The sequence below is a fragment of the Eriocheir sinensis genome, chromosome 60, assembly GCF_024679095.1.
Source record: "Eriocheir sinensis breed Jianghai 21 chromosome 60, ASM2467909v1, whole genome shotgun sequence".
In the NCBI taxonomy this organism is placed as follows: Eukaryota; Metazoa; Arthropoda; class Malacostraca; order Decapoda; family Varunidae; genus Eriocheir; species Eriocheir sinensis.
The window spans coordinates 8,464,969-8,486,433 of NC_066568.1; the positions used below are offsets into that span (position 1 = coordinate 8,464,969).

General features: G+C 43.5%; 1 protein-coding gene across 4 annotated transcripts in view; it reads left to right on the forward strand.

The window, feature by feature from the left end:
• LOC126985867 (uncharacterized protein C05D11.1-like) overlaps positions 1-21,465 on the forward strand; it is a 50,874-nt gene that overhangs the window by 2,289 nt on the left and 27,120 nt on the right. For 2 of the 4 annotated variants that reach the window (XM_050841349.1, XM_050841352.1), the window contains exons 2-3: positions 15,001-15,216; positions 20,239-20,433. In XM_050841349.1, coding sequence (XP_050697306.1) covers positions 15,174-15,216; positions 20,239-20,433 — 238 coding nt within the window. In that variant the 5' untranslated portion in view covers positions 15,001-15,173. Of the gene's footprint in view, positions 1-12,616; positions 12,730-15,000; positions 15,217-20,238; positions 20,434-21,465 lie in introns of all 4 variants that reach the window. The other 2 variants (XM_050841350.1, XM_050841351.1) reach the window with 2 other exon arrangements.

Below are 21,465 nucleotides of genomic sequence, written 5' to 3' on the forward strand. Positions count from 1 at the left end.
CACAAATTCAATCTCTCTCTCTCTCTCTCTCTCTCTCTCTCTCTCTCTCTCTCTCTCTCTCTCTCTCTCTCTCTCTCTCTCTCTCTCTCTCTCTCTCTCTCTCTCTCTCTCTCTCTCTCTCTCTCTCTCTCTCTCTCTCTCTCTCTCTCTCTCTCTCTCTCTCTCTCTCTCTCTCTCTCTCTCTCTCTCTCTCTCTCTCTCTCTCTCTCTCTCTCTCTCTCTCTAACACACCCACACACACACACACACACACACACACACACACACACGTTACGTCAATGCTCACACCTGTACACATATTCAAACCTACTATCTCTCTCTCTCTCTCTCTCTCTCTCTCTCTCTCTCTCTCTCTCTCTCTCTCTCTCTCTCTCTCTCTCTCTCTCTCTCTCTCTCTCTCTCTCTCTCTCTCTACACGTCATGTTCACAACTGTATGCATATATTCAAACCTCTCTCTCTCTCTCTCTCTCTCTCTCTCTCTCTCTCTCTCTCTCTCTCTCTCTCTCTCTCTCTCTCTCTCTCTCTCTCTCTCTCTCTCTCTCTCTCTCTCTCTCTCTCTCTCTCTCTCTCTCTCTCTCTCTCTCTCTCTCTCTCTCTCTCTCTCTCTCTCTCTCTCTCTCTCTCTCTCTCTCTCTCTCTCTCTCTCTCTCTCTCTCTCTCTCTCTCTCTCTCTCTCTCTCTCTCTCCTTACGTCAGTTCATTCTTACATATATTCAAACCTCTCTCTCTCTCTCTCTCTCTCTCTCTCTCTCTCTCTCTCTCTCTCTCTCTCTCTCTCTCTCTCTCTCTCTCTCTCTCTCTCTCTCTCTCTCTCTCTCTCTCTCATACACGTCATGTTCACAACTGTATGCATATATTCAAACCTATTAACTCTCTCTCTCTCTCTCTCTCTCTCTCTCTCTCTCTCTCTCTCTCTCTCTCTCTCTCTCTCTCTCTCTCTCTCTCTCTCTCTCTCTCTCTCTCTCTCTCTCTCTCTCTCTCTCTCTCTCTCTCTCAGATGACGTAATAGCGGTCATCAAACAGTCCCCTTCCGCTGTGCATTGAATCAGAATCAGTCACTTTCACAACAAACACTTTTCCTTTTTTTTCTCGCTCCCGTTCTGCTTCTGTTTGCCTTTGATTGTTTGTTTCGTGTTTATTCTTTATCTTCATTTATACCTCAATCATCATCTTTATTTATGCCTTATTTTAGTTTACTTTTAAAGCTAACTCGATTTTTTTTACTTGCTTTCTCGGTCTCGTTCTGCTTCTGTTCGCCTTTCCATTCGTTCTTTTTATCATTTTGTTATTATTATTTATACTTTATTACTTTTTATTTATTTTTTCGTTTTCGTTTTTTTTTTTGGCTTTCATTGTTTACGTCGACTGTCATTTATTATTACTACTTTATTTGTTAGTATTTCTATTTCTAGTTAATTATTCTTTATTATTTTTATTATTATCTCTGCTTTCCTGGCTCCACTAACTGCATGTTATTATCTATCTTTTTGCTGTTAATCTATTGAACTCTCTCTCTCTCTCTCTCTCTCTCTCTCTCTCTCTCTCTCTCTCTCTCTCTCTCTCTCTCTCTCTCTCTCTCTCTCTCTCTCTCTCTCTCTCTCTCTCTCTCTCTCTCTCTCTCTCTCTCAATAACAACTTTACCCTCTCTGATTTCCCTTCAACACTCTTTACCCTCTTCCTCCCTCTTTTTTCCCCTTCCCTTCCTCTTTCCTCTCTCTTCTTTTCCTTCTCTTTTCTTATCTCCTTTCCCTCGTATCTTCTCAATTTCTTCTCCTCTTATTCTTTCTCGCCTTCTTTTTTCTGCTTCCTTACTCTTCTCTAAATAGCTTCTTCCCACACCCTCTCCCTTTCATCAACTCATCTCCTCTTCCTCCTTCTCCTCTTCTTCCTCTTCCTCCTTCTCTTCCTCCTCCTTCTCCTCCTCTTTTTCCTCTTCCTCCTCAAGAAGGCGGCAGAAGTTCATCGTCATCGTCATCATCAATAGGCGAATATCCGGTGTGTGTGTTGTTAACCGTAAGTGAAGCTTGACAAACACGTGTGTGTGTGTGTGTGTGTGTGTGTGTGTGTGTGTGTGTGTGTGTGTGTGCTTGCGAGTGTGTGTGTGTGTGTGTGTGTGTGTGTGTGTGTGTGTGTGTGTGTGTGTGTGTGTGTGTGTGTGTGTGTGTGTGTGTGTGTGTGTGTGTGTGTGTGTGTGTGTGTGTGTGTGTGTAAAGTTTGACGCCCGTATCATACTTATTCCTACCTCTCTCCATCCTTCTCCTCCTTCTCTCCCTCCCTCCCTCCCTCCCTCCTTCTCTCTCTCCTTCCCTCCTTCCCTCCATTCCTACGCCTTCTACGCCTCTGTGTCGTCAATCTTTACCTCCTCCTCCTCCTCCTCCTCCATTGCCTCTTTCCTAAGCCTCTCTCCTTACTCTCATTCTCCCGTTCCTTCCTTCCCTTCGTTTTCCACTCTTCCTCTTCTTCCCTCCCCTCTTCTTCCATCCCCTCTTCTTCCCTCCCCTCTTCTTCCATCCCCTCTTCTTCCCTCCCTCCTCCTTACTCCTTCCTATTCCTTTTCCCTTTACCTTACCCTATCCTTTTCCTTTCTGTCTCTCACCTCGTCGAAATTCACACACCTACGCAAACACACAAACAAGCAGAGCCACTTGATAGGTCATGTGCGATATTTTCCTGCACGGCATTGGGTGATCATTAATTCATTGTTGTTTGAATGGGGGAATGGAGACGTGTGTGTGTGTGTGTGTGTGTGTGTGTGTGTGTGTGTGTGTGTGTGTGTGTGTGTGTGTGTGTGTGTGTGTGTGTGTGTGTGTGTGTGTGTGTGTGTGTGTGTGTGTGTGTGCGACTTTTTCTTATCATTGGAATTACTTTTATTGTTACTGTTATTTTTTGTAGTAGTCGTAGTAGTAGTAGTAGTAGTAGTAGTAGTAGTAGTAGTTTTTTTTTTTCTTTCACTTGGAAGATATAAACAAAGTATCGAAAATGCGCCATAACCATAAAACCAATGATGAAGATAGTCATAATAATAATAATAATAATAATAATAATAATAATAATAATAATAATAATAATAATAATAATAATAATAATAACAATATTGATAATGCGGAGGGCAGTAACACACAACACATCACCGTTACGATAAGGTAAAAACGTGAGAAATATTAACTGCGATACAGGTTTATGAGGCATGTGTGTGTGTGTGTGTGTGTGTGTGCACCTTTCCGTTCAGAGGAGCATGATTCCTGGTTCGAACCTATGATTTTTCAGGGTTAAAGAGAGAGAGAGAGAGAGAGAGAGATTAGTATTGTCACCCTTCCTCGTATTTTTTTTCCGGCGACACACACACACACATACACACACCTCTGTGATGCAACTCACACCATTCCGTGGCACAACTGGTTAGAGCGCTGCACTGCCACGCTACACACACACACACACACACACACACATACATCACTTCCTCTGGTGGTGATGGTGGAAAGTGTGGTGGTAACGGTGAATGTGGAGTGGATAGATTGGGTGATGAAGGAAGTGGAGGAGAAATCCGTACGGAGTTGGTGATTGGCGAGGTGATGATAGTGGTGTTGGTGGTGATGATGGTGTTGACAAAAGTAGCACCGGTGGTATTGACAATGGAGGAGGTGAAGTATTTGAGGTGATAATGGTGGTGGTGACTAGAATGGAGGTGGTAGTGGTGGTGGTGGTGATGGTGATGCAATAGAATATGAGCTGGTGATGATGGTGATGGTGGTGTTGATGGTGATGATATTTGGAGTGGAGGTGATGGTTTTGATAGTGGTGATGATGGTGGGGTGGGGATGTGGGTGATGGCTGTGGTGATGATCATGGGGGTGGTGATGCTGGTGGTGGTGGTTATGGTGGTTGTGGTGGTGGTGGTGGTGGTGGTAGAAATACCTGAGATGAGGGTTTCGTTAAGAGCACAATCGTGAGTGAAGTGCCTCCATTCTCTCTCTCTCTCTCTCTCTCTCTCTCTCTCTCTCTCTCTCTCTCTCTCTCTCTCTCTCTCTCTCTCTCTCTCTCTCTCCACGGCAAAGAATCACGAGTGACCTTGGGCAAACTATATCGTATGTGTGTGCGTGTGTGTGTGTGTGAGAGAGAGAGAGAGAGAGAGAGAGAGAGAGAGAGAGAGAGAGAGAAAACAGCAACAACAACAACAACCACAACAGGTGTCACCCCACAACACCTGCGCCTTTTCTGGCAGCCGCGTACCCTAAGGAGTTACGTTATTTTTCTATGTATTTTTTTCTTGAATAACACGTGAATTTTCGTAATCTTCAATGAAAAAATGGTCTTATAATATTTTTCTACTACTGCATTTCCGGGGGGTTTTCGGTTGTTTTTGTTTTTTTTTTCTTCTTGCCACATTCCCACTTGGTCATGAGGTATATATTTCGTTCATGTATTCGGATATTTCTTCATTTATCTATTTGTTTAGTCAGTCAGTTATCTATCCGTTTATTTTAATCCTTTTATCTGAGCCGTTATTTATTTCATAATCACGGAGATGAATGAAGAAAGAACTCAAGAGGAGGAGGAGGAGGAGGAGGAAGAGATGACAAGAAACACAAGAAGACGAAGAGGTAATCTGTTGCATAACGCAAGAGAGAGAGAGAGAGAGAGAGAGAGAGAGAGAGAGAGAGAGAGAGAGAGAGAGAGAGAGAGAGAGAGGTGGGGGGGAGGGAGAACTGATAAGGTTGTTGCTATTTATAGATGATACTTAATACGCGTATATTAGGGAGGGCGAGCAATCCTATCCACCTAGGGGTTCCGTGTCCCTGCCCAGGGCTAACCGTCAGCCCAATCTCTGGCCTAGATGGACTTTGATGGAGTCTCCAACCCCTTCCCGTAAAACCACACCCTAGTGAGAGCCTGCCACGCATGAAAGTTCCAAGGCAGAGTCTCCGGGAACTCTACAACCCCGAAGGAGGAAGGGTTCTCGAGCCCCTCTTTTTGTTTTGCAGGCGACTGAAGTGGTGCAGGAGTGGTGCCCGACTGTAGAACCGGACCCGAGATAAACTTTAGGAGGGTTATGCGTGTGGGCTCCTGAAACATCCTGAGCCTCTCGGAGGATCATTATCTACGTTACTTGAATGAACTCTAGAAAGTGAAGGTGAACATAGTGGAACTCTGGGACCTGAAAGTGGCGAGATCAGTAGGATGAAACCCACTCTGGGTTTCATGTGTGCGTAAAACTGGAAAAACGTAAGTTTTCCACATCAGATTCTACTCCATATGTCTTGGGCGACTTTAGTGTTATTACTGGCACTGACAACTTGGTGCATTTTATGTGCTGCACTTCATGGCTCAGTTACCAGGAACACCAACAGTTCTCTCTAAAGGATGACAACTACATGTTCTTGGTACCAGAGACCAGAGCACCGCTGAACTTGGTTTGCAATGCTGGAGGGGTAGCAAAGGGAACTGACCACATCCAATATACTGGAGCATCTTTCAGAAATGCAGAGTTTTCTGAAGTGTCGAGTTCTTTACATCTGATCATTGGTTTGTTGTTGCTACACTCGATCTTCATGTAAGATCAGGAAGAATCTAAAGATGTAACCGCTGTTTCATCTCAATAAACTATAGGACTTGGCATGTTCCCATATTGTGGTCAGCACCATCGAGATCCCTGTATGGATAGCCTACTTCCAAAAGTGAAATTTTCGAGACTGTAGAGTGGAGAGTGCGCTGCATGGAGTGGTTTTGTTTCAAGGCAGGCGTTGGAGAATATCGAGAAGTGTCGTGCTTCCTAGCTTGCCGGGATCAGAATCGTCACAGACCAGCTCTGTCAGCTCTGAGGAGAGACAAGCAGATTGGGAGATTCGGTTAGAACGTTTCGCAGAATCAAGGTATATCACTGATATGATTTTAGCGTATAATCAGCGGTTACTTCGAGAGATTGAATAGAGCAGTGGTTCCCAACCAAGGGCCCATGGACCCCTTCAAGGGGGCTATAGTTTGCTGAACGGAACGTCTTCTGCTTTCATATAAATAGGCCTACAGCTTAATCAACAAAATATTGCAAGGCATTTTACATGAATGTATTATTTTTTGGCAGAAAAATCATCTGTCATTTTTCTGGCTTAACCTATTTCGTTGTGGGGGTCCACAGGTGAAAAAGTCACTGGCCAAGGGGGAACGGGACAAAAAAGGTTGGGAACCACTGGACTAGAGGCTTATGTCTTGCCTAGTCCGTGAGCGCCAACTCCGGCTGTGTGGGTATATACATGGCACGCTCAAGGTTATGTAATACGGCACGCTGCCTGCAAGTTAGTCATGCTCACAGGGTTGTTTCTATAAGACGATCCCGAGTGGAGGAGGCCAGAGGGACGCCCGCTAACTTCATTACTTTAGCAAGTCTATGGAAACTGCTAGGAAATACAGGGGAGTGGAAAGGGGCCTGCATGGAGACTTGCTCTGAGGGACCCCGGAGATGGCGTCGTGGGTGGGTGAGGGGGCGTATAATGCCTCTATAGATTGATTGGTTGATATATTAGGCCATTATAATCAAGGCAGCTTGTTCAAATAAGTAATATATTATTGTTATTACTATTATTTGATTATCGTTATCATTATTACTGCAACGGTTACGTATTCATTGTCTTCATCAGACCAGGGCACTCCTTGATTCCTGCATTCCGAGGGGGGGGTCCAGTCCTCAGCGCACGGCCTGGCTGAACACCCCCACCCCCACGGCACAGTGAACACACACACACACACACACACACACACACGCGGCACAGTGAACACACACACACACACACACACACACACGCGGCACAGTGAACACACACACACACACACACACACACGCGGCACAGTGAACACACACACACATACACACACACGCGGCACAGTGAACACACACACACACACACACACACACGCGGCACAGTGAACACACACACACACACACACACACACACAGCAGGCACAGCACCCACAGCTGCACGTTACCCCCGCACGCCCTTCAGCCCTTTCCGCAGACTTGGAGGTAGCGTACATTGATTACAAGGTAAAATTTATCAGTAATCGATTATAACTCCCAGTAGTCGAATCCCAAACGATTTTCTGATACGTATTAAAAATCACGAGTTTGTGAGTTCCGCTTCGTTTTTTGTTAGTTAAATTTTTTAGCTATTTATTTATTTTTTTCATTTTCCCCAGATATTTTTTTATTATTTTTTGTTGTTGTTGAGAGAGAGAGAGAGAGAGAGAGAGAGAGAGAGAGAGAGAGAGAGAGATACACTAAAACCATAACATTATACCTCGTAGCTACTCTACCGTGCACCACTGTATGATATAATTTAATGTGAAAGCAATCGAACCCGTTACCCATTACTATAATACTCGATTACTGACCACAAAAGTAATGAAAAAATCTTTAAGAGAAAAATTCGAGAGGAGGCGACGCAGCGAGAGGCGGTGGCTGTGTGGATGTTGTAGTCATTGTTTTGAGTACGTTTTTTATGGTTACTGTTGCTATTGTTTATTATTATTATTATTACTAGTATTATTGTTGTCATTGTTGCTGTTGTTGTAGGTGATGGTAGTGTTGTATTTGCTGTTGCTGCATTTATCGTTGTTGTCAGTGAAAACTATCTATTGTTTATATATATTTTTTTAACTACTTCCTTTCTCGGATGTACAAATAATAGCCTACCCAGCCAGTCTCCTCATTGTTCGTTTTCTTCATATTCTTATTTTATTCGTATCATCATCATTACTATCATCGTCATTATCAGTATTACTTTATCATTATTAATTTTGTATGGTTTCTAATTTCTAAGCCTTATTATTTTCTATCACCCTTCTTCATGTCCTCACAATTTCTCTATTCCCACATTCGCATCTCAATTATATCATCCTTATTCTCCCTTATTTCTCCATCTGTGTATTTCCAGCTCCCTCGTCATCCTCCTCCTCTTCCTCTTTACTGCCCCGTTGAAATTTTCCTCTTCTTGCTCCACCACGAAGCGACATTTAATTGGAATATTCAGCGTCACGAAATGCTTACCGTGTTGAACTTAAGTACGATCGTAAGAACTTGGCTCATGGCTAAGGAATTGTTTTTTCTGACTCTTTCAAGTGTTTGTGAGAGCCACGAGTGTTGTTGTGAAACGCTCTCTGACTGTAGCTTAATCAGGGAAAAGAAAGTGAGACGAAAACTAAAGAAATGTATCAACCAATGGAAAAGGAGAAAAGGAAAGAGAACGGAACGGTAAGGGAACGGAGAGGAAAGGAAAGGAAAGGACAGGAAAGGAAAGCAAAGGAAAAGAAAGGAACGGAAGAAATAAAGGAAAGGAAAGGAAAGGAAAGGGACAGGAAAGGGAAGGGAAAAGGAGAGCGAAAGAAAGATAAGGAAAGGAAAGGAGAGGAAAGGAAAAGGAAATAAAAGAAAGGAAAGGAAAAGAATATGACAAAGAAGGGAAACGAAAGGAAGGAAGGAAGGAAAGTAAGTTAAAGATGATAATAAGGAAGGAAGGAGGACAAAGGAAGGATGAGAAGGGAAGAAAAGGAAATGAAGGGAAAGTAAGGGAAGTGATGGAATGGGAAGAGAAGGGAAGTAAAGGGAGGAGACGGTAAGGAAAGGAAAGGGAAGGTTGAGGGGGGTAAGGAAAGGGAAAGGAACGAAAAGAAAGGAAATAGAAAGAAAAGGATGAAAAAAATTGAGAGAGAGAGAGAGAGAGAGAGAGAGAGAGAGAGAGAGAGAGAGAGAGAGAGAGAGAGAGAGAGAGAGTGTGTCCGACGGCAAAAAAAAAAGAATAAATACATAAATAAATAGAGTAGGTAAGGAACTCTCGCACACTTTCAACGTATTACGAAAGGAAGAGAAATAAAAGGTGCTCTCATACTACCCACTTCTTCCTAAGTACACACACACACACACACACACACACACACACGCGTTTCCGTTCCTCCATACGTTACGTTCCTCGAGTCACGTATCGTATCAAGCTTCGGCGTTCCGGGAAGAAAATAAAATGTGAAGCCTCGTACGTTTGAATGGGATGGAGTTCGAAATGTGGAAATCAAGTGTTTTTCAGCTTTCCACTTTGTTTAAGACTTTCCACTTTCACAGTTCGACATGATTGGTTAGTAATACCCCAAACCAATACCAAAGACTCCGAGGATTCCTTATATACAGTTTTTTGTTCATATTTAAGTTAAGAAATTTGAGGAAACTATATACAGGAAATCTCTTGTGGGTCTGCTGTTGCGCCGAAAACCTCACCATTATGGATTGTTTGGGGTTCCATAGTTTGGTTCGGGCGGTTACAAATACACTGTGTTGGACTGGCTTTAATACCGCACTAGTCAAATATGTTAATGTCGTATGCCTTAGTGTAATTACCATTCGGACCTTGTTGGCTAAAACATATGGCTAACACCTTGATCAAACTACTATATACGTCATACACGATTTAGCTGTTATATCGTTGATCTTTGCCCGTCCTGACGTCACGCGGAGACCCTGCGGCTCGAACCAGCTAGGTCTGGCTCTTCACTTTCTTGCTTTAATCTTCTAACTCCCTGGACCACCACGCCCAATAGTTACTGCATCGTGTTCAGCTTATTAAAATTAACAAGGGCCATAAGAACAAGTCTTCCACTCAGTTCCGGTCTGAGGCTCATAAGACGCCATCGCACAATTGGTAAGGTAAAATGGAATAAAAACAAAAACAAATATTGACAAAGCAAACGACAACTGGGCATAATTAACGAGAAAAATATCTAGCTCACCGTCCCCGTCCGTCCAAGCGTTTTATAGACATCATCACGTGGCCGGGCCTGAAGGACGTGTGTTCGCAGCTGTAGAGATTCGAGAATCGTTCGCACAACACCGTGCGCTGTGCTCATAACATCTTGCATCTGGACATAAAATAAAGTCCATTTTAACTAAAAAGTTATAACAGCGAATACACAACACCGAGCACTATGCTCACAACATTCTGAACGTTGTCATTTCAACTATACGATTACAACACTGAATGTACCATCCAAACTTGACCTCTCCTCTGGACACTCCTGTCTGCTTTTGTAGGAGCAGCTATTAGTGGTCTTTTTTGCTTTTATCTTTATTTATTGCCCTTGAGTTGTTTCCTTTACCGTAAAAAAAAAAAGACAATAAGATGCCGTCTTTTTCAACTATGTAAACAGGAGGCGATGGCTGAGTGGTTCGCGTCCCGCCCGACGCCACAAGCTGGGATTTTTCAGTCAACGCCGAGTGGCATGCTATCCCGAAGACCTCTTAACTCTAGATTATCTCTCTAAAAGAGAGGATCAAAGATGAGCTCCTGGGGGCAGCATGAGCTAAGCAAAATGGCGCCTGTATAATCACTTGCCTGCACCATAACATACTGGGGCCGACCACCAGGCTCTACCAAGAAATCCTACCGGCGCAATAGGTAGGAATGTAATAAATAAATAAATTAATAGATTAAATATAAGATTACAACACTGATTACCCAACACAGTGCACTATATATATGACACCAAGCACCTTGACATGAGATACAGTCCACTCCATCTGGAGCATTGCACACGTTACTGAGAATGCCGAACACCCCGGAAGAAAATACGCATCTTCTAAGAATATCTTCAGGCTCACAACACTACGCGATCTATATGGAAGTACCGTCCACGCCACTCGCTGAGGCTACCCAGAATCCTCCGCACTCTTGGGTCATCTGGGAACACAACCCGAGTTTAGTGGGCACTGAAGGGTCACTTTACAGAAAATTTAGATGGACGATAAAGCCGGGTTGTGTAAGTGAGAGGAGGAAGGTCTCTCTCTCTCTCTCTCTCTCTCTCTCTCTCTCTCTCTCTCTCTCTCTCTCTCTCTCTCTCTCTCTCTCTCTCATGTTTATAGCATTAATAGGTCACAATGAGAGCTTGCGCGATTTCCCTTTTGCGCATTTGAAGGTAACCCTCAAGTGTTTGTGGGCCAAAACTAAAGATTGACCTTAGGTAAGACGCAGCATAGTAGTAGTAGTAGTAGTAGTAGTAGTAGTAGTAGTAGTAGTAGTAGTAGTAGTAGTAGTATTGAGTAGTAGTAGTAGTTGTAGTGGTAGTAGTAGTAGTATTGAGTAGTAGTAGTAGTTGTAGTGGTAGTAGTAGTAGTAGTAGTAGTAGTAGTAATATGGACCATGATAACAGTAGAACAGGCACAAGAAAAAGAAAATTCAAGAACACAAACAAGAAAATAAAACAAAAAAAAGAGTGGTCTGAATATTTCTATAATTATTTACATACTATTTTTTTCTGTATTCTGCCTAATCGTTGTTGGGATTGAATTATTATTATTATTATTATTATTATTATTATTATTATTATTATTATTATTATTATTATTATTATTATCGTTTATCCCTCTTCCATCGTTCTATTCAAAGGCTTTTTTTCGTATATTTGTCTTCGTTGCGTAAATAAGTCTTTGCCCAATGTCATTCTCTCTCTCTCTCTCTCTCTCTCTCTCTCTCTCTCTCTCTCTCTCTCTCTCTCTCTCTTAGTCTAAGAGGCACCGCCACTCGAAGTGTCCTTAGAGATTTAAGTTTAGCCGGGCCTCAAGGAGCCCCTATTCCTCTTCTTCCTCTTCCTCCTTTCCATCTTCTGTCTTCTTCTTCCTCTTCTTCTTCCTCCACTTCTTCTTCTTCCTCCACTTCTTCTTCCTCCACTTCTTCTTCTTCTTCTTCTTCTTCCTCCATTTCTTCTTCCTCCACTTCTTCCTCCACTTCTTCTTCTTCTTCTTCTTCTTCTTCTTCTTCTTCTTCTTCTTCTTCTTCTTCTTCTTCTTCCCCCACTTCTCCTTCTTCCCCCACTTCTCCTTCATTTTCTTCTTCGTCTTCGTCATCGTCCTTCGTCTCCTTCTCCTTCTCTTTTCTTCTTTTCTAATCTGTTTTCCTATTCTTTTATCGCTTTTCTCCTCCTCTCAATGCCCACATCACCACCACCACCACCACAAAACTGCTACTACTAATACTGCATGCTGTTACTGGTAGTGGGCTCACGTGGTGGTGATGGTGGTGATGGTGGTACTAGCGGTGGTGGGGAAGGGTTACATTAGGGGCACAGAGGGGGGTCAGCCCATAGCGCCTCGCCTTGTAGTAGCAGAGTAGTAGTAGTAGTAGTAGTAGTAGTAGTAGTGGTCGGAGCAGCAGCAGAAAAGATCAAAGGAATAGAGTATCAAGTGTTGTCTATTTATTTTTCTACACTGAACAAAGAGATTTCAATAAATAAATAGATGAATAAACAAATAATCCAGTACTTAAGTCGCACAATGAAAGTGATATAATGATGTATTGCTTCGGGTAACAGAGCATTGTGTATTGTTGTGCTAAAATTTTCTTAATGACACTAATTATTTACATAATTGCAATACATGATTACTCTGGTATATCATCTGTTTAGTGTCACAATGGTATTTAATATGCTTGCTTTCACTCTTGGTTTCATAAGCGTATTTGTTCATGTTTATTTTCACATTCACATACAGGTTCATACTTTCACTCATTTATAATTAATTTCTTATCACTCCTGTATAATGTACTTCACGATATACACGGAGAATTTTACCAATGGGTGACTTTTCAGACAGCGTTCACAGTCTAAGAATACTCAGTCGCCCCACGCGCAGGATGATGACGTCACGCGGTTCCAATCTTTGATTCTAGAGATTTACCACCAGACTCCGGACTCCCTCTACGGTAAATTATAATTAAAGGGATAACTCATGTGTGACAAATAGATCGCAAGTTAATTAAGGGTAACGGAACCAAGGAGCAGTGGTGGGCTCTGTTCCGCTAATCCGCTTACCGCTAATTAGCGAAGCTAACTTTTCTTTAGCTGATTAGCGTTTTCGCTAACTTTGGAAACAGTTAGCGGACCAATTAGCTTCCGCTAAACGTAGCTCCTCCTCCGCTACGTTTAAGTCCACTAAAAATTCATTCAGGTTTGTTCTTGTCCGTTGTGGACAGACACAGCAGCAGGTGAGCCACATGGCGCAATAATTCCAGGGCTTCCACTTTTGGGTAAATTACGCTTTAAAGTTGGGGAATTGGACAATTATTAGGGAAACTTTTGGGGGGTATTTTAGGGTAATGCATCTTCCATTTCCGACTCTTTGAACTCGGGATTTAATAACAAGAATTCGATATTTTCCACCTGACAAGAAATAAACACTACCATTTACTTATTCACTTAATATACTCCTTAGTATTATTTACATTTATGTATCTAAATTGATCCACTATCCCCAGGTGTGTGGGGGAGCAGTCCCGTGTAGTGTGTCATTACGTATCTTAGCAGATTTTGTCTTTCAGCATTGCTATTGCAAGTTCATATATTAGGCATTAATAAAGTGTATGTTGAATTTAATTTGTGTACATCTTTATCATTATCTGATTTTGGCATGCTATACCTTTCTGTAAAGCTCTATGTCTAAGCTACAGCATATTGAAATTTCAGGTCACTAGGTCTGGTAAAGGTTTTGGAGCCAAAATACTACACCGAAGCTAAATCCATATAATGAAAAGTTAGCGGTTAGCGTTAGCTTCCATTAATTTATTTACCACTTTAGCGATTTAGTGTAAGCGAAGCTAACTTTTTAGTTAGTGGGTTACCATTTACCAGTTAGCGAAGCTAACTTTTCGGTTAGCGGTGCCCACCACTGCCAAGGAGCCTGTGGCCTTGTAGTCAGAATCCTTGCAGCGGAACCGTGTGATGTCATGCGCGAACTGCTAAATATTGGAACCAAGAGTGGGACGGTTGTTTTAATGTGTTTGGACTGAGACAGCACTGGCCCACCCGCTTCCTCGGCGCGGTGACGGTAGTGCAGTTCCTTTCATTTACTTCTCTATAAGAGTTGCAAGGTGAAGTACTGCTACCATATTTCATTAAATCACAATAACTACTATTACTCTCTTTTGGTCACTCCTCTATAAACGCTTCTTATAAACTTTTTTATAGGGGCAGTGAGTAGCGGGCTTTCTTTTTCTCATTATTATTATTTTTTCACCTTGAGCTGCTGCTTCCTTTGCTGTATATAAAAAAGTTCGCACAAAAAATATAGCACAGAAGAAAGCATTGGTTAACTTGATTTATTTCTTGTAAAACGAGGCCTATAGAGAAAACATCCGACCATTAGGCTATAGAGCTGTCAGGTGTGCAGCAGAAGGGAAGGGCTTCGTTTTGCAAGAATAAAGGAATGGACAGCATTTTTTTTCTTCTCCGCTACGTTTTTCACACGATTCTCTTTTCAAATATGAATGGAATAATGTAGTACTTCGCCCCATAACCCTCTTAGTGAAGCAACTGAGAGGCACTGCATTTCCTTGTCTTCAGGTCTCAGGATACAGTACTGCCCCCTATCAAACCACCTTAGAAACGCCGCTATTGCCATTGATTAACAAACGTTATTAGGCTACCTTTAAAATATTACCTTCGCGCTGCTTACCCCTTCCACTCAACATTTTTCTTGGATTATTTTCCTGTCTGTATATTACATCGTTTATATTATTTTTTTCACCTATCATTTTCTTTAGTTTTTTGTTTTGTTTTGTTTACTTCTCACCACTTTCACTAACATTTTTCTTGGTTTATTTTCCTGTCTGTATATCAATTCACTTATATTTTATTTTTCACCCATCATTTTTTTTTTTTCATCTTTGCCTCAGAGAAAAAGAAATTATCCTATAATTTTTATATACCTCACCCTTTTCACTCAACTATTTCCTTGGTTTATTTTCCTTTAATCCTTTATATTAACTTATTTATATATTTTTCACCTATCATTTTCTGTAGGTTTTTTTTTTTCCATTTTTTGTCTCAGAAAAAAAAATATCATCGTATAGTCTACCTCACCCTTTTCGCTCAACTATTTCCTTGGTTTATTTTCCTTTAATCCTTTATATTAACTCATTTATATATTTTTTTCACCTATCGTTTTCTTTAGTTTTTTGTTTCATTTTTTGCCTCAGAGAAATTGCGACCTTTCCACGCAAGTCTCGTGAGAGGAGGAGAGGAGGAGGCGAGAAGGGAGTGACGTCAGGGATCACCTAGACTCTACCTTGCGTGCACACCTCAATCAGCGAGCCAACCCGAGCAGCCCTGGCCACTTACACCAGCCAATCTGACGCGACCCACAGACAACATGACCTTCAGACTGGCCCTTCGCCTTGCCCTCTTGACCACCGGTATGTTTATGCATTATGTTGTCTTTATTCATTTATGTATTCATTCATTCATTTAGTATAAGCTGCTTCCGTTTTTTATTCCACTCTTTTGTTGGTGTGCTTTGTTGGTCGTCATTTTGTATGCCATCTGTGTGTGTGTGTGTGTGTGTGTGTGTGTGTGTAATGAAGGTCCACCACGCCCCCCCCACCCCCCACCCCCCTTTCAAATAGTTCCCCCCCCCCACACACACACACACACCTCCTATTCAAATTTCCTAACACGTATTAATGTCAAAATCAAGGTTGTAAGAAATATATGAGCCACTCCTGCAGCCCTTCACCTCCCCCCAATGTTAAGCTGCTCTCCTCCTCCTCCTCCTCTTCATCCTCCTATTCCTACTCCTCCCACTCCTACTTCTACTTCTATACTTTACTTTCCTCTTATTAGCCTACTTCCATTTTTTCCTCCTCCTCCTCCTACTACTACTACTATTACTACTACTACTACTACTACTCCTCAACTTTCCCTTCTCCCTTCCCTATGGTCCTCTTCGCCGATAGGAAAAAAATTTATTTTTACCTTTACCTTTACCCTTCAGACCTCGCTCTCCCTCTCAACCCTTATATCGGTCACCCACCTCTTTACCTTTTCTTTCTCCCTTCTTTCTTTCCCCTTACTCACCTTACCTTACCTCTCAAGCCAACCCTTTTATCTTTATCTCTACCTTTTTTTTATCTTACCTTAACCTTTCTGTTACACACACACACACACACACACACACACACACACACACACTAATTAAAAACACCTGGTGATACATACTTGTTTCATCACCATGTCATGCCCTCCTCCTCCTCCTCCTCCTCCTCCCCCAACAATGCAGGCTCTTCATTTCGCATACATACTCCTACGTGACTGTACTGTTGCAGTGATGAATAACACAAGTCACGATGGTTTTGTTCTGTAGTATTCCGCTTTCATTTCATGTGGCATTGTATGGAGATCGTGGTGGTGTTGGTAGTGGCTTCGTTGTTGGTATGAAGGATATGGAGGAGGATGTGAATATGAAGGAGGAAGAGGAAAGGGATGAGGAGACAGAGGTGAGGATGGAAAAGAATATGAAGAAAAATTAGAAGAAAAGGGGGTAGGAGGACGAGGAGAAAAGAAGGTGAATTTTAAACTAACTAATTGCTAGCGGGAAGCATACGTCAGGTGTCGCGTCGCGTTACTCACTCGCCGCCTTCATTTCCAACGGTCCCCCGGGCAAGCCCCCACGCAGCTGCCCCATCCATCCCAAGTCCCTCCTGGCAGAATCGTTCGACCCCATCCATGGGTTACGTGGGCGTCCCTTTGGTCTCCTCCACTCAGGGTTGTCTCGTACAAAAACAAACCTATGAGCAGGATCGACGTCGAGGAGGCGTGCGATTCAAGTTTTTCACGTAGTCGTTGGTTCGACACGAAGTCATTCCAGAGATACCCCATGATCGACACGCCTCTCCAAGTCACTATTTAATGTCCATGTCCCATAGCCACACAGTAATACAGGGAGCACCCATGACAAAGATTCGAATTATTGTCTACCTGCATAGAAATCGACAACACTATTTACATACTTGTGCTGAACGAGTCCATAACACCGTGAATCAGGCCAATCCGTCGAGCGACTTCCTGGTAAGACCCACCATTGTTGTGCATTACGCTACCAAGGTATGTGAAACTTTTGGTGACTTCGACATCCTCACCACATGCATGGACAGACTGAACTGTGCAAACCTCGAAACGACTTGACCTTTGTTTTGGCCCAAGAGACCTTCAGTCCCAGGGAGTTCGCCTCCTCGTGTATAGCACTTCGAGAGCCAACACCAGGACCTCCAGCCATTCCGCGAGAAGTAGAGTATCAGCAAAAATAAGGTCAGCGTCCTTGATGTCGCCAACATGCTCCGCAACGACATTGATCAATAACTCTGCCTAATACCCAGTCCATGCAAGTGTTGAAAACTAATGGAGCAAGGACGCACACCTGCCTCACTCCTGAATTTATGGGGATGAAATCGGAAACGCCTCCTGTACAATTTACAACACTCTCAGTTCCAGAGCAAAGGCCAATCATCAGGTCAATAATCCTTGCAGGATTCCCACGGATCCGCAGAATATCCCAGAGAGCACTCTGAATTTTAAACGAGAAAGAAAATCCATCAACCAAAATATTCTCTCTCTCTCTCTCTCTCTCTCTCTCTCTCTCTCTCTCTCTCTCTCTCTCTCTCTCTCTCTCATACACACACACACACACACACACATGCACACACCGCAACGCACGCAACTATCGGTCCACTACAACAATAATACGCAGAACGTCTCCTGAACTGACTCAAACCACTCAGGCGGCAGTCCGTGGCCTATGCATGCAGGAGCAGTCGCTGGCGATGTAGCATGCAGTGTGTAGCTTCTGTCTCACCTTGATTTAAAACAGATGACCCGCGGCCAGGCGACACAGCTGGCACAGGTGAGAAGGAAAGGTGATTGTGGTGCGCAAGACGTGCTTTGCTAGGCTGGAGGGGTGGAGTGACGAGGTAGACGTGATTTTATTCTGTTTAACGTTTGCATTCTTTTTTATTCTCTTTAATTTTATCTACTCGTTTATCTTTTTTTTATTTTTATGTTCCACCTATAGTGCCGATAGACTTTTTTATTGGCATTTCCCCCAGCGCCTTTCAACAGTAAGAACACGTAAGAAAATACATATATTGGCACGAGCCTCTCAGACTCGTTTTTAGTCAGACTCCTAGCTTCTGTGGGTACATGAGTCAACAATATTATATAACAAATTTTACTTCATTCTTAATATCCGCCATATCTCCCTCTGCATTGTTTTTAGATAAACTGATTGTCGCTGTGTGTGTACCACTTTGAGTCAGCCACCGCCTATATATAGGCATGGTAACCACTGCGTCACGGAAGCTCAAAGAACCCGCGGACTTCAAATCCCTAGAGCCGGCAGCGTGCAGCGATGTTCATTTTGCCTTTCGGGGTGGTTGACAAAAGGGTACCTGAGGAAGGGAAACTCTGGTAATCCGGATGCCTGTGTCCCGCCGAGTTATGGGTTCTTACCCCCCCCCCCCCAACACACACACACACACACACACACATATATATATATATATATATATATATAGATATATATATATATATATATATATATATATATATATATATATATATATATATATATACAGGCTCATGGGCCAATGGGATAGCCAAGAGATGAGCACCGAGGACATGCGCAGCTATCGTATGGCCCCCATCTTTACCTGTAGAAGCTACCTCTCCCTACTCTTCCAAAGCTTTACCCTCAAATATGTGTATCCCGAGCAGGCAACCATCAGTGCTTGCATGGTTGCGTTATGCTTGCATGTTTATGAGCCTCATGTATGCATGACAGTGGCGAGATTATCTCAGCCACCGCATGTATGTAGAGCACCGCCAGGAAACAACAGATGAGGTAGACAATTAACGACGGGAAACTGTGTGAAAGGCGAGGGAGAAAAAACGAGAAAAATCCGCACATTCACCGTGACAGGAAGGGAAGCCATGAAGCAGGTAGATGGATGGAGCCAGTCAGTGTTCGTTCAGCATCATCATCTCTCACTCTGGGGTGGGATTCAGGAAGGAGCTACGATCGAGGAGTTATGAGTTTTTTGCAACATATCTCCCCCAGTTCATCTCTCTCACTCACTTTTGTGCATCTCTCGCTACCTTTTTACTCTTTGATCTCTCTCACCTTCTTGTATTCCTTCATTCACTCAGTTCTACATTCAAGAGACCTCTTAATTCATAAAACAGTTGAAAAGACAAAAAAACTTAAAGAAAGTCAAGTTTTCATCATTCCCCTTCCTCTCCTCTCGATCCCTCCCTTTCCCTTCCCAAGACCACCACCACCACCACAGTTCCCCCAGTCCACCACAGTGCCCCCCCCGGTCACCTCTACGTCCTTCTTGTCCCTATATTGATGTAAAACGGTACTAAAACCCTAAAGAAAGTCAAGTTTTCATCACTCTGTCCTCCCTGTCTCCCCAGCACCACCACCTCAGTTCCCCCCCCCCAGTCCCCAGTCCACCACAGTTACTCCGATCACCTCTACGTCCTTCTTGTCCCTGTTGATGTAAAACCCTAAAGAAAGTCAAGTTTTCATCACTCTGTCCTCCCTGTCTCCCCACATTCCCTTCCTCGCCCTCCCCAGCACCACCACCAGTCCACCACAGTTCCCCCAGTCCACCACGTACAGTCACCCCCGGTCACCCCTACGTCATTGTCCCTGTTGATGTAAAACCCTAAAGAAAGTCAAGTTTTCATCACTCTGTCCTCCCTGTCTCCCCACATTCCCTTCCTCTCCCTCCCCAGCACCACCACCTCAGTTCCCCCAGTCCACCACGTACAGTCACCCCCGGTCACCTCTACGTCATTGTCCCTGTTGATGTAAAACCCTAAAGAAAGTCAAGTTTTCATCACTCTGTCCTCCCTGTCTCCCCACATTCCCTTCCTCTCCCCAGCACCACCACCACAGTTCCCCCAGTCCACCACAGTTTCCCCGGTCACCTCTACGTCATTGTCCCTGTTGATGTAAAACCCTATAGAAAGTCAAGTTTTCATCACTTTGTCCTCCCTGTCTCCCCACATTCCCTTCCTCGCCCTCCCCAGCACCACCACCACAGTTCCCCCAGTCCACCACGTACAGTCACCCCCGGTCACCTCTGCGTCATTGTCCCTGTTGATGTAAAACCCTAAAGAAAGTCAAGTTTTCATCACTCTGTCCTCCCTGTCTCCCCACATTCCCTTCCTCTCCCTCCCCAGCACCACCACCACAGTTCCCCCAGTCCACCACAGTTTCCCCGGTCACCTCTTCGTCCTTGTCCCTGTTGATGTAAAACCCTAAAGAAAGTCAAGTTTTCATCACTCTGTCCTCCCTGTCTCCCCACATTCCCTTCCTCGCCCTCCCCAGCACCACCACCTCAGTTCCCCCAGTCACCTCTCCGTCCTCCCCTCAGCAGTGATGGCGGCCCCCAACCAGCCCCAGCGTCAGGGGAACTCCACCAAATCCCTGGCCGATAACTATGAGTACGTGTGCGAGCTGCGGGCGAGCGGATCCGTGCCCGTGGCCAAGTACAGGAGCAAAAGGACGGGCCTCCACATCGTGCTGGCCAGGATAGAAGGGCCGCTCGTCAATGGCTACTTCACTGTGGGTAAGCTTGTATGGCATCTCTTTGTACACCTGTAGGGATTAGGGTTAGGCCTTCACGTAGTGTTGGGATAGGGGGCAAGGATAGTAGGGATAGGGGGTAAGGATGGGCAAGGATAGTAGGGATAGGGGGCAAGGATGGGTAAGGATAGTAGGAAGGATAGGGGTTAAGGATAGTAGGTAAGGATACAGGAAAATATAAGTAAGGATAGTAATTAAGGATAAAGGGTAAGCTTTTATGTCTTCTCTTTGTACCCCTTGTAAGGAACAGGAAGGAAAAATGGTAAGCCTTAACCTAACCTAACCTAACCCAACCTAATCCTATACTCGTAAGGTTGGAAGGAAAAAGGATTATAGGATAGGCCTTCACATGCTGGCCAGGATAGAAGTGCCCCTCGTTAACGGCTACAGTGTGGGGAAACTTGTGTGTCATATCTTTGTACCCCAGACTTGTAAGAATGGAAGGAAGGAGAAGGTTACCAAAAACATAGGTCATGACATCATGCTGGACAGAATAGAAGAGCCCTTTGTTGATGACTACTTCACTGCTATGAAGCTTATGATATGTCATCCCTTTATTATTAAACCTAATTGTCAGGGGGCAGCCAGAAATATAATACAGGGGGGGGAGGTAAATTGACTAACATATGGGTAAGTTTATATAGTTACCCTGTAGATGGGTGTGTTATATCATAGGAAAAAACATCTTCACTTAGGTGGTTGACAATTTTTTTCTGATAGTTATCAACATGCTCTTCAACATTTAATTGGGTAAAATTTGCAGTTTAGGAGAATATACTTTTTTTTTTCTTTACCTATGCCTAACAAACTTTGGGACCTGTGGGAATATGAGGTTTTAGGGTGGGGTAAGTGAAATCTAGTGACATGGGCCTCCTAAGATTAAGGTAATTCCCTAAAATCTAGGAAAATTCCTGAAATCCCTAAATTTTAGGGAAAATACCCCAACTTAATAAGGGGGGCAGTTGCCCCCATTGACCCCCCTTATTATTTTAACCTAACCTAACTTTACATGAGC